This window comes from Callionymus lyra, chromosome 12, assembly GCF_982586985.1.
Source record: "Callionymus lyra chromosome 12, fCalLyr1.hap1.1, whole genome shotgun sequence".
Lineage (NCBI taxonomy): Eukaryota > Metazoa > Chordata > Actinopteri > Syngnathiformes > Callionymidae > Callionymus > Callionymus lyra.
The window spans coordinates 7341270-7362464 of NC_141829.1; the positions used below are offsets into that span (position 1 = coordinate 7341270).

The 21195-nt window shown below is 41.3% G+C and overlaps 1 protein-coding gene and 1 long non-coding RNA gene across 2 annotated transcripts in view; both read right to left on the reverse strand.

Annotated features, from left to right (window-relative positions):
• Window positions 1-21195, reverse strand: part of LOC148068094 (uncharacterized) — a 145922-nt gene that overhangs the window by 70849 nt on the left and 53878 nt on the right. The window lies entirely within an intron of this gene.
• tbx15 (T-box transcription factor 15) overlaps window positions 6013-21195 on the reverse strand; it is a 29347-nt gene continuing 14164 nt past the window's right edge. Inside the window, exons 4-8 of the mRNA XM_087804421.1 lie at window positions 17539-17710; window positions 13134-13301; window positions 12051-12115; window positions 9841-9938; window positions 6013-7548 (exon numbers count right to left, since the gene is read on the reverse strand). Coding sequence (XP_087660547.1) covers window positions 6737-7548; window positions 9841-9938; window positions 12051-12115; window positions 13134-13301; window positions 17539-17710 — 1315 coding nt within the window. The 3' untranslated portion in view covers window positions 6013-6736. The remainder of the gene's footprint in view (window positions 7549-9840; window positions 9939-12050; window positions 12116-13133; window positions 13302-17538; window positions 17711-21195) is intronic.

Below are 21195 nucleotides of genomic sequence, written 5' to 3' on the forward strand. Positions count from 1 at the left end.
TGGAGACATCTTGGATGAATTTATCCACAGGATGGGAACTTTATTCAGGGCCACCCTCGTTGTTTGGATCCGATCCGGGAAGTCTTTTTTTCCCTGTGAAGCTTTTGTACGAAAGATCTCGATGGTTCCGTGAAAGAAACAAAGATGAAGGTTTTCTTACTTTAAAGGGTTAAGTCGTGTTTTAACGAACAAACTGATTGAAAATATTCCTTCTATTCTTAGGAATCTCCGACATGTGCTCACGCGTCAAGAATCCGTCTCTCTCTGTAACCGAGTCCATATCGCCAAAAAACCCTCCACAGGCAGGTGGTTCTGATAAAGTGCGGGTCTCGGATGTGAGGCGGGTCTGGTCCAGGCTCGGGTCCTGCTGGGTACAAAGCCCCCCCGCTGGTCCGGCCCTCCAGTGTAAATGGGAGAAGTCCGTCAGCTCGTGACCAGGTCCACGAAGATCTGGAGGATTGTGTGACGGAGCGGGTCGGCGACCCGGAGGAACCGGCGGGTCCCGAGAGTGAGAAAGAACTTTTGGTCTGAAGAAAGATGTGGAAACATGTTCGTGTTATATTTATATCTATACAAGAAGAAGAAAAAAAGAAGAAAAACTGAAGGAAAATCTGCGTGAAGATGGAAAAAAATTGTATTTTTCAGCCAAATATCAAACATTTATTCAGCAACTGTTATTCAGTTATACTTGAAATGTTGGATTTTTAACTCTTTATTTGACACATGTTACAATATTCTGAATTATTTGATTTTTTCTTTCAATTAGTATTTTTCTGGCTTGTTATCTGCCGTCTGGATCATATATATTTGAACATTTAACGTATTAATGTCAATTATGAGTCAAGTTTCTTATTTTATTTTGAGTTTATTGTATTTTATTCATGAACTTTGGTGTCATTCATATTATTTCACTCTTGTATCCTGTGTTGTTGTTTACAAAACTGTCAATAAATACATTTCTTACTCTGACACGTGAATGTTAGTCAAGAGTCTCCGGTTGTTGCACCGCACTGGTCTGTAGTAAACAGTAACTCTGTGAGGCCCCGTAGTATTACTCCACAAGGCTCTGTAGTATACAGTAATTCTGTAAGGCTCAGTAGTATTGTTCTGCGAGGTGCTGTAGTGTTACTCCGCGAGGCTCTGAAGTATTACTCTGCGAGGCTCTGAAGTATTACTGCGCGAGGCTCTGAAGTATTACTCTGCAAGGCCCTGAAGTATTACTCCGCGAGGCTCTGAAGTATTAATTCACGAGGCCCTGAAGTATCACTCCGCGAGGCTCTGAAGTATTACTCAGGGAGGTCCTGAGGTATTACTCCACAAGACTCTGAAGCATTACTCTGCAAGGCTCTGAGGTATTTCTCCGTAAGGCTCTGAAGTATTACTCCGCGAAACTCTGAAGTATTACTCCGTGAGGCTCTGAAGTATTACTCTGCAAGGCTTTGGAGTATTTCTCTGCGAGGCTCTGAATTATTATTCCGCAAGGCTCTGAAGTGTTACTCAGGGAGGCCCTGAGGTATTACTCCACAAGACTCTGAAGCATTACTCCGCAAGGCTCTGAGGTATTTCTCCGTAAGGCTCTGAAGTATTACTCCGCAAAACTCTGAAGTGTTACTCCGCGAGGCTCTGAAGTATTACTCTCCATGCTTTGAAGTATTACTCCGCGAGGCTCTGAATTATTATTCCGCAAGGCTCTGAAGTATTACTCCGCAAGGCTCTGAAGTGTTACTCAGGGAGGCTCTGAGGTATTACTCCACAAGACTCTGAAGCATTACTCTGCAATGCTCTGACGTATTACTCCGCAAGGCTGTGAAGTATTACTCCGCAAGGCTCAAGGAGGTCATGTATTGGTGTCGTTGGCACGACTCCCTCGCACCAAGAAAGTTGTGCTTCCTTGGGTTTACTCCGAGAACTCCGGTTTCCTCCCACAAACTTAAAACATAGAGAGGTTGATTGAGAATTCTATATTGTTGGTGTGTGTGTGTGTGTGAATGGTTGTGTGTGTCCTGCGACAGACTCGTCAAAGTAGACTCTGACCCAAAGTAGCTGGGATAGACTGCGCCCCCTAGAACCCTGATTGGGTGATAGAAAATGAAGTGAATTAATAAAAGACGCAAAAACTGGTGGAGTTTTGTTCGAGTGTTTTCCATCTGGATTCAGGGAGGTTTTGAAGGTTTTGTCGTTCACTCGTATGGCTTCTAACTGCTGCTGCTACATTACAAAATAACAAACAATAACTTTGCAGGGATTCAATGACCCATTGGTGGAAGATTCTGTTCTTTATACGCCTCTGGGTTTCTTGAGGTATTTCTTCTCCATGAAAAATGTATCAAATCCCAAATATTTTCAAGATGCTCTTGGAAAGAGAAGAAAAAGAACGAGTGATTGAATGGTTTCATTTATCTTCTCTTTTATCGTTGTGTTGTTGTGCTGTTCGTAACGTAATGTGTCTTTTTATGTCGGGTTTATGTTTGAAATCTGTCTTATGAATATATATATATATTTTTATTATATTGCTATTTAACAGATGCTTGTTTTTATTTTTTTATCTTCATCCTGGTAGATGTGAGGGCGGCGTAGAAGTTCCTGGCGGAAAAAAACAAGCGCTTTTCATGATCTTCTGCTGAAGCCATTTAAAAAAAAAGAAGTTTAAATTAAATGTTTGTTTCTGTGTATTAGTATAGTATGAGTAAGTATTTTGTTGAATAGATTTTCTGTTTCACGGCCAATAATCTGTAATAATTCCGCTGCCATTTGTTTCCGAAAATAACTTTTTCACGTTGAAAAATTCATGAAACGTTTCCCTCAAAAGCCTTTTAAAACTTTTCCGTTGTTTTCAGTTTGTTTTTGAGGTGAATATTATCGTTGAGTCAGCATATTTTGGGTTTAACAAGACGTCTTTTTTAACATGAAGAAGCAGCTCCTAATGTCACGGTTGAAATGTGTAACGTATTGGTGGAAAATGGCGGCGAAAAAAACTGGCACTCTCTTCAAGAATCCAGACCTGTGTCTCAAATCACATACTTGTGTACTTAAACTTAATATTTTTAGTGCATAAGTGTGTCTCAATTCTTAGTATGCGAAATATAGTGCTCCATACACACTAAATTGTCACTAAAACATCCACAAAACTGAGTATGGATCGAAGGACACTTTCTACCCTAAACGGCTCCATCTTAGTGACGTTGAAAAAAGAAGTTACGTCATACATATATAAATATATATATATATTCATATACTTACAGGTGCATTTTCAGCAGCAGTACGAGGATGACACGTCTTCGCTGCTGATACCGGCGTAAATATCTCGCCAATATTTCGTTTCTCATATTTCTTGATCCAAACCAAACGTGCTGCCAGCAGGTGGCGATAGTGTTCGTACAGCTGGTTGAAATCATCATTAAATAGTAGTAGAAGAAGAAGCTGTCGTGTCATTTCCTGTTAGTGTGTAGCAGCAGAGTTTGATTTGAGACATACTATCTGTGGAGGATTAGTTACTAGTTAGTACGTACACTATCCTGATGCATACTAACCAGTGCACTAAGAGAAGTATTTGAGACACAGCACTGCTGTAAATCCGAGTGAGTGGAAGTAAAAAACTGTGGGTGTAGACCAGACAAATAATTGTTTGGAAATAAATCCAGATAAATGGACGGCGTCCAAATTATGAAATCATGCGCAGCTTGTCGGTTCATCTCTTCTGCTCATTATTCAAGTCAAGCCTGAAGCACAGGTGGTTCCAATACTGTCTCTTTTTTTTTTTAAACCTCCGCCCGACAATATTTTTCTGATGAAGGCTCTGATGCGATATTTCATGGCTGGAGTGGAGCGAGTGATAAGAAGTGATCGCGGAGAGACGTGCATGTAATGGATGCTGATTAGACCCGTTCGGATCCCCGGGTTCCGCTCGTCCTCCTTGGCAACGGATCCGAGCGAAAATAATCCGAAGTTTTCCATCTTTTTTTTTACAGGTCAAAGTTGCTGAACGAGGGATTATAGATTCCAATGAACATGTGGGTTTTCAGGAGGAAGAGAAAAATAGCAAAAGAATATTGTATGAGAAGAAAGTTTGTAAGAAAAAGATGATAGAAGGAGAAACAAACTATTAGGGACATTTGAACTACAAGAAAAATACATTAAACATTTCTCTGATCGTTAAAACTCTTCACTGGCTTCCAGTTTCTTTCAGGATGAACTTTAAAATTCTGGTTCTTACTTTCAGATCTATTAATGGTCAGACCTTCCATCAGTGATCTGATCCAGACTTACACCCCAGCTCGGGCTCTGAGGTCTGTGGATCAGAATCTACTGATGGTTCCTGAACTTCCGGACCAGAGGAGAGAAATCCTTCCAGACTGTTGCTCCTAAACTTTGGAACCATCTCTGTGTTTGATGATCTACTGACTCCTTCAAGAAACATCTGAAGACACTTTTATTTGTTCAGGCTTTTCTTTGATTTTCTGGAACTCCTGTGTTGTTCTCAGTGTTATCTTGACCTTTAAAGTATATTTTTTATTGAATATTGTTTTGATTGTTTAAGCGCTTTGTGACCCTGGTCTGGAAAAGCGCTATATAAATAAATATTACTTACTTACTTACTTACAAATGTTCGTCGGGTTTTGTCAGAAATCAAAGAATTTGATGAATAGTTTACGACGCTTGAAGAAGGATCTACGTTGCTTTGTATCCGATCACAAAAACGTCCTGACGAAGGATCCAACTAAATTTTCGAGAAGGTAAGATGTAGCAAAAGTTAAGGCTGTAGCTTAAAAGAAGACGAAGTGAAAGCAAGAGCAAAAGAGAAAGTTATTCTAAGAACTGGATCTGGAGATTCAAGTCAAGTTTCCTTGTCGTTTTTTTTTTTATCGAAAGACAACTGTACATCTTTGTCTAAAATGTATTTTTTTTCCCATCATTTCTTTCTTTCCATATTCAAGGTTATTCAACACGAATAGTTCACTAAGTTGACAGAGCTTTAGACGTATAGTGGTGCTTCGCAATAACGCGGTTCACCTTGTTTTAGTGTAATTTTACAGCGTACAGTATGAACATGTTTGTGTCCGGCGTCCTGATTTTACACCTGTAACCGTCTGGATATTTTATCTATTGGGCAACAGATCGAGGGAAGGTCGTCTCACCAGTTTTAACGGACTCTCCGTGGATTACAATCCCCGTGGCGCAGAGAACGTAAACAAAAGAGGGGATGTCGCTTGCAAGTATTTATTTTTAAATCTGCGAAAGTTTGAACTTTGAGAGTGTTTAAAGACGAGAGAACAGTGAGAAAATGTTAATGTCTGTCCGAGTTAGAGGTTTCACGGCCTTGAAACATTTGCTGATTTCGTCTTTTGCGGTCATTTTAAGAACGTGTCACCCACTGTAGATGGCGTTTGTTTAATCCGTCATTTAGCAGCGTTACTGGCATGTAAGTCATGAGTAATCGGATAATTTTTTCAATAAAGTTACTTTTCTAATTATTTCTGTATGAAAGGTGTTTTGTTTTGAAAAAAAATAATGTATCAGTGACACTTGAAACGTCCAGACATTAGTTAAAGATCACTTTTCTATAATTTGAGATGATTAAGCGAATACAAATACTTTCTCCGACCATTCCCTTATACTGGTAGAATACTAGTGGGTGTAGCTAGCACGACTGGTGGCGTTGGTTCATAAAAACTGACTCTCTGGGCCAGTATTTTTGTGAGTGAAAGACTTGAACATTTGTGAGCCAAGCAAAAAAAAAAGCGTTTCGGGTTACGGCACCAAATTTACGCTCAATTAGGGGCAAAACGGCCGTAAAGGAAAACATTGCTGCGGCAGAATTCGACCTCGAATCAGTCTGAAGTAACGCGTGGATACTACTTATATGATTGGTTTACTACTCTAATCATGTACTGCTGTCTGGAAAATCATCAGCGATCAATTTGTATGCATGCGTGTTGCATTGAAAAACAATTTATTCAAACAAAACCTCTTCACGTCTCCCAACGACTCACTAAAGAATTCAACTCGAATTGTGAATATGAATTTAAACCTTTATTGAGTCTTTTCCGTGCTTGGCACTTTTTATTTACATTTTTTAAATGCATCCAGTTTCCCTTCAAAAGTCTCACACGTCTAAAACATTGGCCTCTAAAATGCTTCTTAAATACATATTTTCTACAACAACACACCAAAACATTTCTCAAATCTTCACACAACCTTTTAAGCTTATGTTATTTATTGCATTCTCCATCTTATACACATATAGATCTACGTAAATGCTCCACGACATGATCCACTCGTAAAATACTGAGTCCAGGTGAAAACGAAAAATCGATGATGATGATGATGATGAAGAAGGTTCCTGAGCTCTCACATCTGTCCAAAGGTCCAGTTTGTTAAATCTGATGCCGCTCGTTCGAAGCTCAGGCCACAAGTGTTCGATCACCGACTCGTACTCGACGAGTCAGTCGGGATGAAGGTTGTGTCCGGAGATCAGTTGAAGAGATCGTTCGCTACTATTGCACCTTAAAAACTCTGGGCTGTCAAACTGTACGCTGATGATGTAGGTTTCTTCACGTCCTACGCAAAAATGTTTTTTTTTTTCATCAAAACAACAAAAAAAACAAACGTGTCCTTAAGTGTTTTCCAGCATGAGATGATGCAGATAAGAGACAACGCCGCGGGCGATCCACGGCGCGTTCACAGATTACAGGTTTTGGCCTCGCGGCAAGAAGACTTGAGGTGGACCCCCGACGCTCTACACCATGTGCATGGACATCTGGGAGGCGGAGCCGTACTGGCGCCCGTCGCAGGAGCCGCCGCCCTGCTGCCCGCCGCCGCCGCCTCCGTTGCCGATCATGTGCATGGTGTCCATGCCGCCGTTGGACAGGTACTGGCGCTCGGGGAACCCGGCGGGGGAGGAGGAGCACAGGAGCCCACCCTGGGGCTTCTCGGGGCTGGCGGCCAGACGTGGGGAGGTGGGGAAGTTGTAGCCGTACAGGTTGTACGGGTTGTGCAGCGAGAAGGCGTTGTAGGAGCCCTGCTGCACGTGGTGGTGGCCGCCGCCGAACATGTGGGCGGAGGACGGGGAGGAGCCGGCGGAGGTGGAGGAGCCGGCGGAGGAGTTGCCCCCCGCCTGCATCATGTACTGAAGCTGCGACGCCGGGAAGGAGCCCAGCTGTCCGCCGTAGGCGTCCATTTTGCCGCCGGTCACGCCGCCGCCGCCGCCGTGAGCGTTGCCCTGCATGCCGGCGGCGATCAGGGAGGAAGTCCTTTGAGGCAGGAAGGAGTCGGAGGGCTGGGCGGAGGCGCCGCCGCCCGCGGCCTGCAGGCGACCGTAGGAGCCGTCGGCCAGGCCGCCGTAGCCCTGCAGCGCCGCCATGTTGCTGCGGGCGCAGGCCGGGTACTCGGAGAGGCTGAGGTTGCAGAGCTGGCTCTCCCGGCAGTTGAAGCTGTTGGGGGCCAAGTGGAAGGTCGGGGGGGAGCAGGAGGGGGAGAGGAGGTGGGCGGCTCCGGACGGTGACGGCGTTCCGTTGCTGGAGGCGGTGGGGGAAGTTCCGGTGCTGCCGCCTGAAGAGAGCAAACACAAATCTTATTCATCGTGTTCTTCTTAAAGACAGTCATCTTGCAAGGAAAACAGGGGGTTAAGTCTCTTGCTCAAGGACACAATCTCATCCAGAGCTGGGATTGAACCCGCAACTTCGTAGATCACCTCACCGTCCAAGCTATGTCGCCTAACGCGTCAAAGTAAAATTAATGTTAAAATAGTGTGAAAGAAAGCAAAACCACTCAAAATAAATGGTAAGTAACTGATTTGATCATTTTACCTGGGATAAAAAGATACAGCGACGCAAATTAGTTTTTGTACAAATGATGTCAACAATTATCGTCATGACGACCTACACTGCGTTCAAAGTTTGAAATAAGACACTCGACATCTTTTATTTGCTAGCTGCTGTAGAAGTCTTTTGCTGACATCTCCACCATCTTGTTTTTTTTAGTGAAATTCTTGAAAATGTTACGATGGCTCAGGTTTTGTCCTTGAATTAAAGAAAATGTATTAGTAGACACTTTTATTCAGGGCATTTTTTTTACATATGAAAACAATAACGCTGATGGCAGTAGGCCGCGATGCAATCAGTCCCTTTCTCACGGAAACAACAACATAATCAAGAGCTGGCATTAAACCTATAAACTTCTTAAGTCACAAACCACTTTACGGCCCCTCAAAATACAGTAAATAAAGTTAAGTTAAATAAATATATACATTTGATGGTGGATTTTATAACAACAAACATGGTTTTCATCCATTAAACCGAAACGTCCTAATTTTTTTTTTCCCCCCTCGAAGACTTCCCGAAGTTTGATTGGAAAGAAAAGTGAGTCGCGCTCTCGCTGGTATGACCTCGACCTCTGCAGCGCCACAGAGGCTTTTCCTGTGGGGAAGTATTAGTACCAGTCTCTCCCCGCCAGACGTGGACTTCCTTTCTAATCTGTCGCACCACAGGAGGAACAGCAGTTTGCCACATCTGGCTGCAACAGTAAAATAAAGAATTACCCTCAGAGACACTTTGGTCAACATATTGAGTGAACCTCGGCGTCGCCGTGGTTACCAGGACCCAGTCTAGCTGCCCTATTCCATGAAAGTATGTCTTTAGGAGACATTTTTCATTCAAGTAAAGAGCAGGAAAAATGTTTCTGCGCCAGCGGTCAAGAGCGTAAATGATAAGGAGGCGTAAAAAAGGCGACAGTGATGTCATGTTTTTTTGGGCTCCGGGTCTTTGGGAACGGTCGATTACTGGAGGACGTCCACCCTAGTGTCTCTCTCGGGGTTGACTCTGGGTTCACGGACGCCTCGAGGATCTTAATCGGATCACTTTAGAAGAATTAAATGATAATAAACACATGTTGGCCGACCCATGTCAACACAGGGACGAGCCCTGGAGTGAATGAAGAGTGAGAAACGAGCCTTTCTGAGTCTCAGAGGTTCAGCGGGTGCAGGAGACGACGTTTGTAAGGATGGAAGGTTCGACTCAGGACAGCGAACGCCAAAGTGTCAAAGAGTACGAAGATGATGCATTTACTCGTCGTCATTTAAGTTAATTAATACACAAATATAATTGTTATTCTCAATAAACGTGCAAATATACACAGTGTTTGTTCATTTTTGTGTTTAATTTGTCATTACGTCCATCGCTGCTAAAAGGGACGATGAGATCTAGCAAACTCCGGGCGATGACTGAGGACGAGAGGATACAGTCGACTACTTTTAAAGCTGATGTTTGGTCTTATTTTTTTCTTTCAGTTAATTTAATTCAACTAAACTAAAATTCAGTTTCCCTTAAATTTGTTACAAAAATTACGCAAGTGCTTCGAAATATATGGGATATTGTATATCGTGAGCCAAATAAACTTGAGTGAGTATTGCAATAGCCATAGTATATTGATAGTGAGTTGTTTGGTTTCTTCCTTTTAATATTCGTGTTACTTTTCAGAGCCAATAAGAGGAAATTGATTCATTATTTTAATTATAAGTCATTGATTCAAGTCACTGACAGAAGGAAATTCAGAGTCTTTGTATTCTTTTAATATAAATAATTATATATATGTATTTACAATTAAAGATTATATTATATATATATATTATATTTAAGTTTGAATTAAATTAATACCCACTCTTAAGCCTAAGTAAGTAAGTAAGTAAGTCATTTTTATTTATATAGCGCTTTTCCAGACCAGGGTCACAAAGCGCTTAAACAATCAAAGCAATATTCAATAAAGTATATACTTTAAAGGGCTTTTAAGTGAGGCTGCACATCTAAGAATGTTGTTGAACAACGAGCAGGAATCGAACCCACACACCTTGCTGCTTCTGCATGTTGGTGAAGTCTTCGAAAGTGAGCGTCCGCACAGGTGGTCTCCAGAACGCGTAGGTCTCCATGATCGCTTCCAGGCCGGTCCTGGTTATCAAAAGAAAGAGAAAAAATGTTTGAAAGGAAGAAAGATGTTCGACAAGTAGAGTCATGGTCCAGAATGTTTCTGTGAGTTCACAGTGATGTCCAACACATTTTCTGGCATGGACGGAAACTTCAAGCTGCAGTATAAAAAAAACATCACTTTTTAAATTGCAAGATAAGGCTGGATGGAACACTGGACAATGTTACACTATTACGCCATGTTACACTATTACGCCATGTTACACAATTACGCCATGTTACACAATTACACCATGTTACACTATTACACCATGTTACACTATTACGCCATGTTACACTATTACGCCATGTTACACTATTACGCCATGTTACACTATTACGCCATGTTACACTATTACGCCATGTTACACTATTACGCCATGTTACACTATTACGCCATGTTACACTATTACACCATGTTACACTATTACGCCATGTTACACTATTATGCCATGTTACACTATTATACCACGTTACACTATTATACCACGTTACACTATTACACCATGTTACACTAGACCACATTACAATATTACACTAGGTTACGCTAAACCATGTTACACTATTACACCATGTTACACCATTACGCCATGTTACGCTAGACCACATTACGCTAAACCAAGTTACACCATTACACCATGTTACACTATTACACCACATTACACTATTACACCACGTTACACCATTACGCCATGTTACGCTAGACCACATTACACTATGTTACGCTAAACCATGTTACACTATTACACAATGTTACGCTAGACCACATTACGCTAAACCATGTTACACTATTACACCATGTTACGCTAGACCACATTACACTAGACCATGTTACACTATTACACTATGTTACAACGTCGCACTAGACCACGTTGCGCTAGAGTATGTTACACTATTACCTCATGTTACACTAATACTCCATGTTACGCTAGATCACATCGCGCAAGACCATGTTTCTCTCGGCCATGTGACGTTAGACCACATCGCGCTTTACCATGTCGTGCTATATCACTCTCATGCTTTATCACGTCGCGCTAGACCACGTCGCGCTAGACCATGTGAGACTAGACCATGTGAGACTAGACCATGTGAGACTAGACCACGCCACAAAACTAAACTATGTTACGCTAGACCACGTTACACTTAACCACACACTAAGCTACATTCAGGGTACTACTTGAACTTGCTAATTGACTGTAACACCTCAAATGAAGCAAAACCTGCTGACAAGGCATACAAAGAGTTTGCATGTCTTTAGGGGCCAAATTGGCATTAAGTGGGAAAACGTATTCTTTTTAATTTCCTCCACTTAATAAACAAAAGTCATAAATCAAAGTCGAAAGTGTGAAGACGAGCCTCGTGTATCGAACGAACAGGAGATGAAGAAGAGATTTTATTCATGGTTTGAACTCCGTCCTTTCGCTTTAGAAGTTTCCAGGGCAAGATTAGATGAATCAAAGTGGCATATAAAAAAAGGATCCCAGGGGCCAATGGCACGACTCATCTGGCCTGACATCAGGACAGTGGCAAACCGCTGATGCAGCAGCTGAAGCAGCAGCACTGGCTTGTGTTTCCAGTCACACATTTCTGACATTTTGCTGCCGCGGTATGTTGTTGAAGATGCGTCCAAAGGAAACATGTAATCGTCCTCAAATGATTTACGATGCATGGCAGCGTAATCTGTGAGGAATGAGCGAGTGTGTGTCAATAATCTAGTGAATGTTGTCAGTTTGAACAGCGAACACGGACGAGGGCTTCATGTTTCTCTTCGGCGATGTTAGCAGAGAAAACATCCCGATTCTCGCGAATAAATGTGTCGGCACTCGAAGGATACATTTCACGTCTCATTTCATCTCAGGCACCGACGGACGACACAATAAAAAGCTTCATTTTCAGGCCTTTTAGTCGACTCGAAGCCGTGAAGTGTATCTTTTGCCAACGACGGAGCAGCTGCTCGCTTAGAACTGGACATATGTCAGCGAGTGTTAGCTTGAGAACATCAGGTTCGTAGGCACATAGTGGCGTCAAGTGATTGATTTTTTTTTGAATATTCCTAAATAACAGTTTGTTTTTTCAAATGCAGTGATGACGACTCACCTGTTTCTACCAGAGTCCCGGAATCCTTTTGCGAACGGGTTTCGGTCGATCTTTAGTCTCGTGATCTGAACAAAGATAGAAAATTGTTTGGATTATTTGTCGAATACTTTTTCAAAAATAGTAGTAGATTATTTTAATATATTGATCTTGATGTTTTAGTGCCATATAAAAAATATAATAATAGATCTTTATTTGTATTGCACTTTACATTTGGTTTACTACGTTATGGTGTGCTACATAATGCTAGGTTGCGCCAAGCTATGCTACGTTATATTATAATTTACTATGCTACGTTATTCTACTCAAAATCTATGGTTATAAATGATTATTTCAAAAACTGTCCTACGTTCAATTGATGTTCATTACATTTTTTTCAAATTGGTCAATTTTACATTACCTGGATGAAATAAAGAAGTTAAAAAAAGGCAACCGCGGTCCAAATAATATCTACCCAAGGTCCACAAATGAGTCCCTAGAACAGACCTTCTACAAAATGTAGATTCATGATCGACATGTATTGATCTACATTACGTTATGCTACGTTGGGCTACATTATGCTACATTACGTCATGCAATTCCAAAACATGCTATGCTATGTCATGGTATGCTACATTTCCCTTTGCTATGACAAGTCCTGCTACGCCAAGATACGCTACATTACATCAGCTAATGCATGTTTTAGACCTTAGGCAGGAGTGTTGGGTTGGAAACTCAATACTAGAGGGAAACTTCAGTCTTTGACTAATGCTAAAGCTAACTGATTTATGCCAAGTTAATGCCATTTATAGAAAGATTCTACAAAAGGCCATATTTAGATTTATGAATTACCATTTCTTTTAATGATAAATCCTCCAGTCACCATTATATTAAACTTAAAAGAATAAGTCTAATAATTAAAAATTATTAACAAAATATTACCTTTTTTCTAAACAAATAGTCTTTCAAAAACCAACACAAACCTCATTGTAAAAGATTTTTGTCCGAGTCTTGCACCGATTATTTGACAATAACATCACTTGCACACACATGCACGTCATATGTGCGTGAATCATGCAAGGGTTCTACAGTGTTCCCGGGTCACACCTGCTGGTTCTGATAAGCGGTGACGGTGGTGAAGACGGTCTCGGGGAAGCTGAAGGTCTTCACGCCCTCGCCGGTGGGCACGGGTTTGTTGGGTGAGAGTTCACTGCTGAAGTCCTTCCTGATGACGTGAACCCGAGGTTGATACTTGTGCATGGAGTGAAGGATGATCTGCAAGAGAAATATGAAGTATTTTTAGGAAAATATCTGAAACAGATTAGCAGAGTGACACCAAAAAAAAAAAAGTCCTTTTAATCTTCAAGATCAAGTGGAAAAAAAAGCATTAGCAGGAAAACAGTGTAACGACGCTAAGCGAGAAGATTATTCCGCAGCAGAGCGGAGGCGTCAGACGGGGCCCGGTTCGGTCTGGCCCGAGGGCCCGGAGTCTGCTCTTCATTAATCAGAGGGTGAAAAAAAAAAAAAAACATCCCTGGAGCCCAAACACCTCCCCAAAACTGACGCTAACAGAGGGGGTCACTTCAAAACAAGGTCATGGGCGGAGGGGGCCCCGAGATGCTAAGTATTCCAGCGCTCTGGTGACTCACACACAAACATCTCGTGGAGGACGAGAAGAAAAGAGTAAAATGACCACATCGACCTCTGGTTCCTTTTATGTCATTAATTTGCATCATTTCTCTTTAGTTTTGGTCGGTGAAAAGTACCAAACCCTCTGATTGGTTCATGACTGTGACCACGCTGGAGTGGGGGGGGGGGGGGGGGGGGGTTTGACCACACAAGAAGATCCTGGAGAAGATCCTACTATCATCCATGTGTTGTCGTTTAGGACCACAACCGATTCTAGTAAGAACTCTTGGAACCATTTGAATATGTTTCCTCAGACTTCACGAAGGGATAAATGGGTCAAATTATTTTAGCCGTTATTCAGAACGAGCCTTAGAAGTCATTTTTTAAGTTTGGAAATGTTGGTCTTAATTAAGGGTGTCCATTAACTTAAATGTGGACAGCAATGGCTTCGTCCACTTTACATTTTCACTTGAAAACTTTTACACGGACAGGCATTTAGTTTTTAGTATTAAGGAACAGAGACTTTTTAAACTTTAAAACTTTTTTTTTAAATAAAAGGCTTTTAACATTGAAAAACATGTTATGATGGCGAAGGTATGATGCGCAAAGCTACGTTAGTACCACCAGCACAAAGCTACATCCCCCTAAACCAAGTCCTCCTAAGCCACGTCCCCCTAAGCCACATACCCCTAAACTACATCCCACCTAAGCCACATCCCCTTAAACTACGTCCCCTCAAACTACGCCCCCGTAAGCCACGTCCCCCTAAGCCATGTCCCCCTAAACTACATACCACTAAGCCACTTCCCCTTAACTACATACCACTAAGCCACTTCCCCTTAAACTACGTCCCCCTAAATTACGTCCCACTAAGCCACTTCCCCTTAAACTACATCCCCTCAAACTACGTCCCCCTAAGCCACGTCCCCCTAAGCCACATTCCCCTAAGCCACGTTCCCCTAAGCCACGTTCCCCTAAGCCACATCCCCTTAAACCAAGTCACCCTAAGCTACGTTCCCTTAAACTACTTCCCCCTAAGCCACGTCCCCTTAAACTACGTCCCCTTAAACCACGTCCCCTTAAACCAAGTCCCCCTAAGCCACGTTCCCCTTAAACAGTGTCTTGCTACACTACCTTGCAATATGCTGTTGTGCTATATTACACTATGCTACATCATTATGCTACGTAACACTACACCAGGCAACACTATGCCAGAACACAGTTATACCACACACATCATAACAAAATATAAAATAATTGAGCCCTTTAAACATCAAAAACTATAGACATTGATTTGTTTATATTCATTTGGAAATAAATTGACAGGATTATTGATGTGTTGGTTTTCCTTTGCTTTATTTTGGGTTGAACCTCCTTTTCTAAATGTCAATTATTTGGAATCGAGAGGTAGCATGGGAAGAAACGTCAGCTCGACGAAACAGAGGAAAGTAAATCAAATAAAGCAAGAGCCAGAAACGAGACACCAGCGAGAGAGTAAATCAGAAAGATTGCGGTTTAACTTTAAATTCTAGACCACTCATGTGGCTGCCGGAGGACTACAAATCAAAGCGGACCATAAAGTGCTTCGACCACGGCTCGTTTCATTAAAAGAACTCCGAGGCAACGGAGGAAATTAACATTGTATATTGAACCGAAAAACGTCGAAGATTCCCAGACCTTTAATATCTGTCGGCGTGAATCCGCGGCCGATTTCAAATCCAGACTCTGAGCCAGACGGAGGAGAGAAGATTGATCGTGACTCATCTCGTGGCTCTCTGACACTCAAACATTCCAGCTTTTGGGAAACGCTCGCACAGATCCCGGCGCTGTATCCATTTCTATCGTAAAAGATGAGGTTTTTGCGGCACAAATAGAACAAATGAATCAAAGCATGAATGTTTTTTACGCTAAACTCTGGCGAGTTTAATGTGGCGCCTGGACTCAAACCACCGGCTGCAGACACTGGAGTGCGAGGCTCTTGCGTCAGGGCCAGGACCTGTCACTGCCGGTGTCATTTGTCTCTGTCAGAGCGGGCCTGGAGCGCCTCTTTTGCAGCATGTGTGGGTTCTGTCGGGTTATAGATGCTACTTTCAAGTGGAGCTAACAACCCGCGCTGGAAACTACAGCCATGAAGGAGAAAGTACACAAGTATACGAGCAAAGGTTTGAAATGTTTTTGGTTGGTATAGATCATGCATAAAGTCGTGTATAGATTTGAGATCAATTGTGATTAATTGATCGCAGTCATAATTATAAAAGGTGAATTACATTTTGGAGCCTAATTGTTTGATCCGTAACAATAGTGAATTTAAAGGTTTTTTTTACAGACACACACACACGGACACACACACAGTATACATGCGGATACACACAGCGTACAAATAGACGGACACACACACTCACAGCATACACGCAGACACACAGTTTACAAGTAGACACACACACACACACAGCATACATGCAGACAAACACAGTGAACAAGAAGACACACACAAAGTGTACAAGAAGACACACACACACAAAAAAAACAGACAAACACATACAGCATACGTGCAGACAAACACAGCGTACAAGAAGACACACACAAACCATACAAGAAGACACACACACACACAAAAACAGACAAACACATACAGCGTACGTGCAGACAAACACAGCGTACAAGAAGACACACACAAAGCATGCAAGAAGACACACACACACAAAAACAGACAAACACATACAGCATACGTGCAGACAAACACAGTGTACAAGAAGACACACACAAAGCATACAAGAAGACACACACACACACAAAAACAGACAAACACATACAGCATACGTGCAGACAAACACAGTGAACAAGAAGACACACACAAAGTGTACAAGAAGACACACACACAAAAAAAAACAGACAAACACATACAGCATACATGCAGACAAACACAGTGAACAAGAAGACACACACAAAGTATACAAGAAGACACACACACACAAAAAAAACAGACAAACACATACAGCATACGTGCAGACAAACACAGCGTACAAGAAGACACACACAAAGCATACAAGAAGACACACACACACACAAAAACAGACAAACACATACAGCATACGTGCAGACAAACACAGCGTACAAGAAGACACACACAAAGCATACAAGAAGACACACACACACACAAAAACAGACAAACACATACAGCATACGTGCAGACAAACACAGCGTACAAGAAGACACACACAAAGCATACAAGAAGACACACACAAACAGACAAACACATACAGCATACATGCAGACAAACACAGTGTACAAGAAGACACACAAAGCGTACAAGAAGACACACACACGGACACACACGCGCACACACACAGCATACATGACACACACATTCAACATAAAAAAGACACACACACAGCATACATTCAGACAATACAGTGAACAAGAAGACACACACAGCGTACCTGAAGACACACACACACATTTACAAGAAGAGACAAACACACACAGCAAACATAAAGACAAGTGTGTCATTTATCATAGAATTAGATGTAATGTTAATAAAACAGTATCAAAGATGCGCCTCAGAATGTGTTTGGCTAACAGGCTGGTAAGTGTTAGCTTTAAAGATCGAATCAACTACCAACAAATAAACTACTACTGCTGCTTGAGACCTTGGCTCCTGCTGGGCTTTTGGGTGACATTTAAAGCACTACGTGGTGGTGAGCAGGAAACATTATTGAATGTATAATTTAATTTAAATTGTTAATTCTTTGAAGGTATTTTTTTTGGAAGTTGTGTTTTCACGGTTGGATTTTTCATCAAGACAGTAAGAATGAATCCTAATGAACCGGAACAAAGCGGTTCCGTAGAAGAACTTGAGTAAATAGTTAAAAAGGTGACCTACATGACCCTGGTCGTCCAGCTCGTTGTTGGTGAGCTTCAACTTGTCGAAGCTGACCACCTGCCTGGTCCAGGTGTCTCCTGAGGCCAGAGAGTCCGGGTGGATGTAGACCCGCGGGGGCACCGGGGAGTCCGCGTTCCCCGCCACCATCCACTTGGAGCTGTGGTACACGTACCTGCGGGGGCGACAGGTGTCAATCAAACCAGCCGAGTACGTCACGTTCAGTTTTAAGAAAAGTGAAAATATAAAATAAAAGTGAAATATTCTCTGTCAATATAATACAGTGTCATAAAAAAATCACTTTTTATTTCTAATGTATCCAGATTTTGAAGTTTCACAATAAATTAAATTAAAACAAGACAATTAGGAATATTTTTTGAAATAAAATTAACAACACAGTACTTAACGGATCAAGGTTGTCCAAACTTTTTTGAAAGGGTTTGATGAAGTGAAAGAAAATGTGAAAGAAAATGTGAAACATCGGAATCGAAAATTGCAGAATTTCAAAATAAAAGCATTTATATCTTCAACCAGTTTAACTCAAAATTCAGAATTTCTCAAGTTACATTTAAGTTAGATTTTACATAAATGTGTGATTCAAATGGTTGACATTTTGTCTCTGAATAAGTGTTTGTTGAATATAAAATTGAATTATTTATCACTGAGAACGAAGGAAAGTCTGAGATCAAGTTTGGTTTCAAAATGTTTTCTTCGTTTTGCTCGATACGTTCCAAGAGCGACACGAAGCTTCCATCTGCAACATTCAATCAACAATAGCGGGGAATTTTTCCTTAAACTTTTTGGAGACGTTTGTGCGTTGGGATGAAGCGGCGCCACCACCAGTATGAAAACAGAAGTGAAACAACAAGAAGGAAGAAAGGAAGTGTGAAAGAAGAAAATATGAAAACTGGTTAACAATGAAACTGAGAGAATAAAAAGTTAAAAAAAGGGAAGACGGTTCGTTTAAGATGATGAAGTGACGCTTAGAGAGAGGGAGAGAGAGAGAAAGAAGGAGAGGGAGAAAGAGAGAGAAAGAAAGAGAAGGAGAGGGAGAGAGAGAAAGAAGGAGAGGGAGAAAGAGAGAGCGAGAAAGAAAGAGGAGAGGGAGAGAGAGAGAGAAAGAAGGAGCGGGAGAAAGAGAGAGAAAGAAATAGAGAGAGAGAACAGCTGTTTGCCTTTAGTTCTGCTTGAAAGTGTTTTATCTGCCAAAGTCATCACTCACTCGCAATGAAACAAGGAGCAAGAACTCATTTGATTCCTTTGTCTCACACACACACACACACACACTACATTACACACACAGTGTACAAGAAGACACACACACACACACGGAGCGTACAAGAAGACACACACAAACACATAGCACACATGCAGACACACACCCACACATTCATATATACACACCAGAGCATACACACACATAAATACACAGACATGTACACACACAACCACACACACACTCGTACACATACACAGAGCATACGCACAGACAAATACACACACCGAGCAGACAAAAACATAAAGATACACACACTTTTACTTGATTTTCTGAGACTCCTTTATTTGTCTCGTTGTTATCTTGATCTTTTAGGTATATATTTTATTGAGTATTGTTTTGATTGTTCAAGTGCTTTGTGACCCTGGTCTGGAAAAGCACTCGACAAATATAAATTACTTACTTACACACACCGAGCATACACGCACATAAAGACACAGACATATACACACACACACACGTAAAGACACAATATATATATATATATATATATACAGTAAATGTAAAGACACACACACACACACACACAGGTCCTATTCTAAGTGGATGAAACGCGGCCACAAAACACTACAAAGAGTCTAAAGTATGCAAGTTTTACTAGAGCACATAGTTGGCAGAACACGAGAGAGTCCAGAGTTACAGAGTGTTTTTAATTTGATTCTGTCAACAAAAGCTGCTTATTAGCAGTTCAGCCATCATTGAGTCGACTGGAGGTTCTGGACCGCAAACAAACAACAACAATTACAGACCAACACGTCTCTCCACGGATCCGACCATGATCTGTGAACAATGGAAGTTGAATCTAATTTGTATTTCTTTTAATGTGAATTTGTTCATTTTATTTTCGGCTTTATAAATTAAATTAAAACTGCTTTAATAGTGAGACGATTACAATACGTTGCTACTTATAGTAGAACATGAAAGAAAAAAAAAATCACTGGTCCAGTAACGGTCAGAACTTTATGACCTGAAATCTAATCCAAGTCTTATTTAGAATAAAAACATGTCTAATAAACTTGAATCACTTTCACCTGACGAGGGTAAAAGAAAAAAGTCTTAAAGAAAAGATATTAAAGGACAAATATTGGACCAAACAGTTACAACAAGAAATAATGTAACAATAAGGTGTAAACACCAAGGTCTCAAGAAGGCAGGTTCCTAACATAATGTAGCTGGAATTATTTTGGGTATATATTTGGTAGCTATACTGTGTTATATATATATATATATATATATATATATATGGTCTTCTTTTTCTCAGATAACCAATGGATTGCATGGAAGAACTGAACCGTTTTCCCCAAATCATGTCAATAAAAAATTGTGAATGTGAGTGTATGTGTGTGTGCATGTGCGTGTGTGTAATGATGAATTTGTGTGTGTGTGTGAGAATAAAGTTATGCAAGTGTAATGATGAACTTGTGTACGTGTGTGTAAGTATGAAGTTGTGCGTGTGCATAAGGATGAAATGATAAAGTCATTTATTTGTGTGTATCCGTGTATGTGCATGTGTGTTTGTGAGAATGAAGTTGTGTGTGTGTGTGTGCATGTGTAATGATGAAGTTGTGCATGTGTATGTGTGCTTGCGTGCATGAGAAATATTGTACGGTGTTTTTCTTGAGATCGCTTGCGGGAGCCAAGGTCTCCAGCAGGCAGGTTCCTAACACAATGTAGCTGGAATTACTTTGGGTATATATTTGGAAGCTATACCGTGTTTTTATATATATATACACAATATTTTAAGTCTCAGATAACCAATGTATTCATGGTAGAACTGAACCGTTTTCCACAAAACAGGTTTTACCCATTGACGAGACTTTTAACAATTTTTGTATCTTAAGATAAAACGTTCTTCTGGACCCGTGAGGTGAATCTAGCTCAGGATTAAATCAAATAAGACATTTTTTAACTTTTCTAAACATGAATTCTAAGGAAGTTTTTAGTGTTAGGATTGTTCCTTACGTCGACCCATCACCGAGTCAAGGCCACTTATTAACCCCTTTTTTTTGGGAGGAAACCAGAGTGTCCAGAGAGGGAGACTTGACTCCTTGGCTAGACCTGAACCTTCTAAACCAGCGAGCCTTGAACGAGCGACGCCTACATTTCACCTCCAGACGCCGGAGACGACGACACTGTTGTGTTTATTTGTTTGTTCCACTGGAGGAACCAGAGACGAGTCGGTTCTGATCCTGCGGTAAAACATTTGTTGTGGGTCAGATGTTTTCACAGAGAAGGAAGTTGAGACGGAAGAAGACCCGGCGCTGACAGGACGGACCAGAACCAACATGTCAATAGAGCATCCGCGGATATTATGACAAACAATGAGACGTTTATTTACGTCGTTTGTTTCTTTTAAAATCTTTACGCTCGTCGAGTCCAGTTAT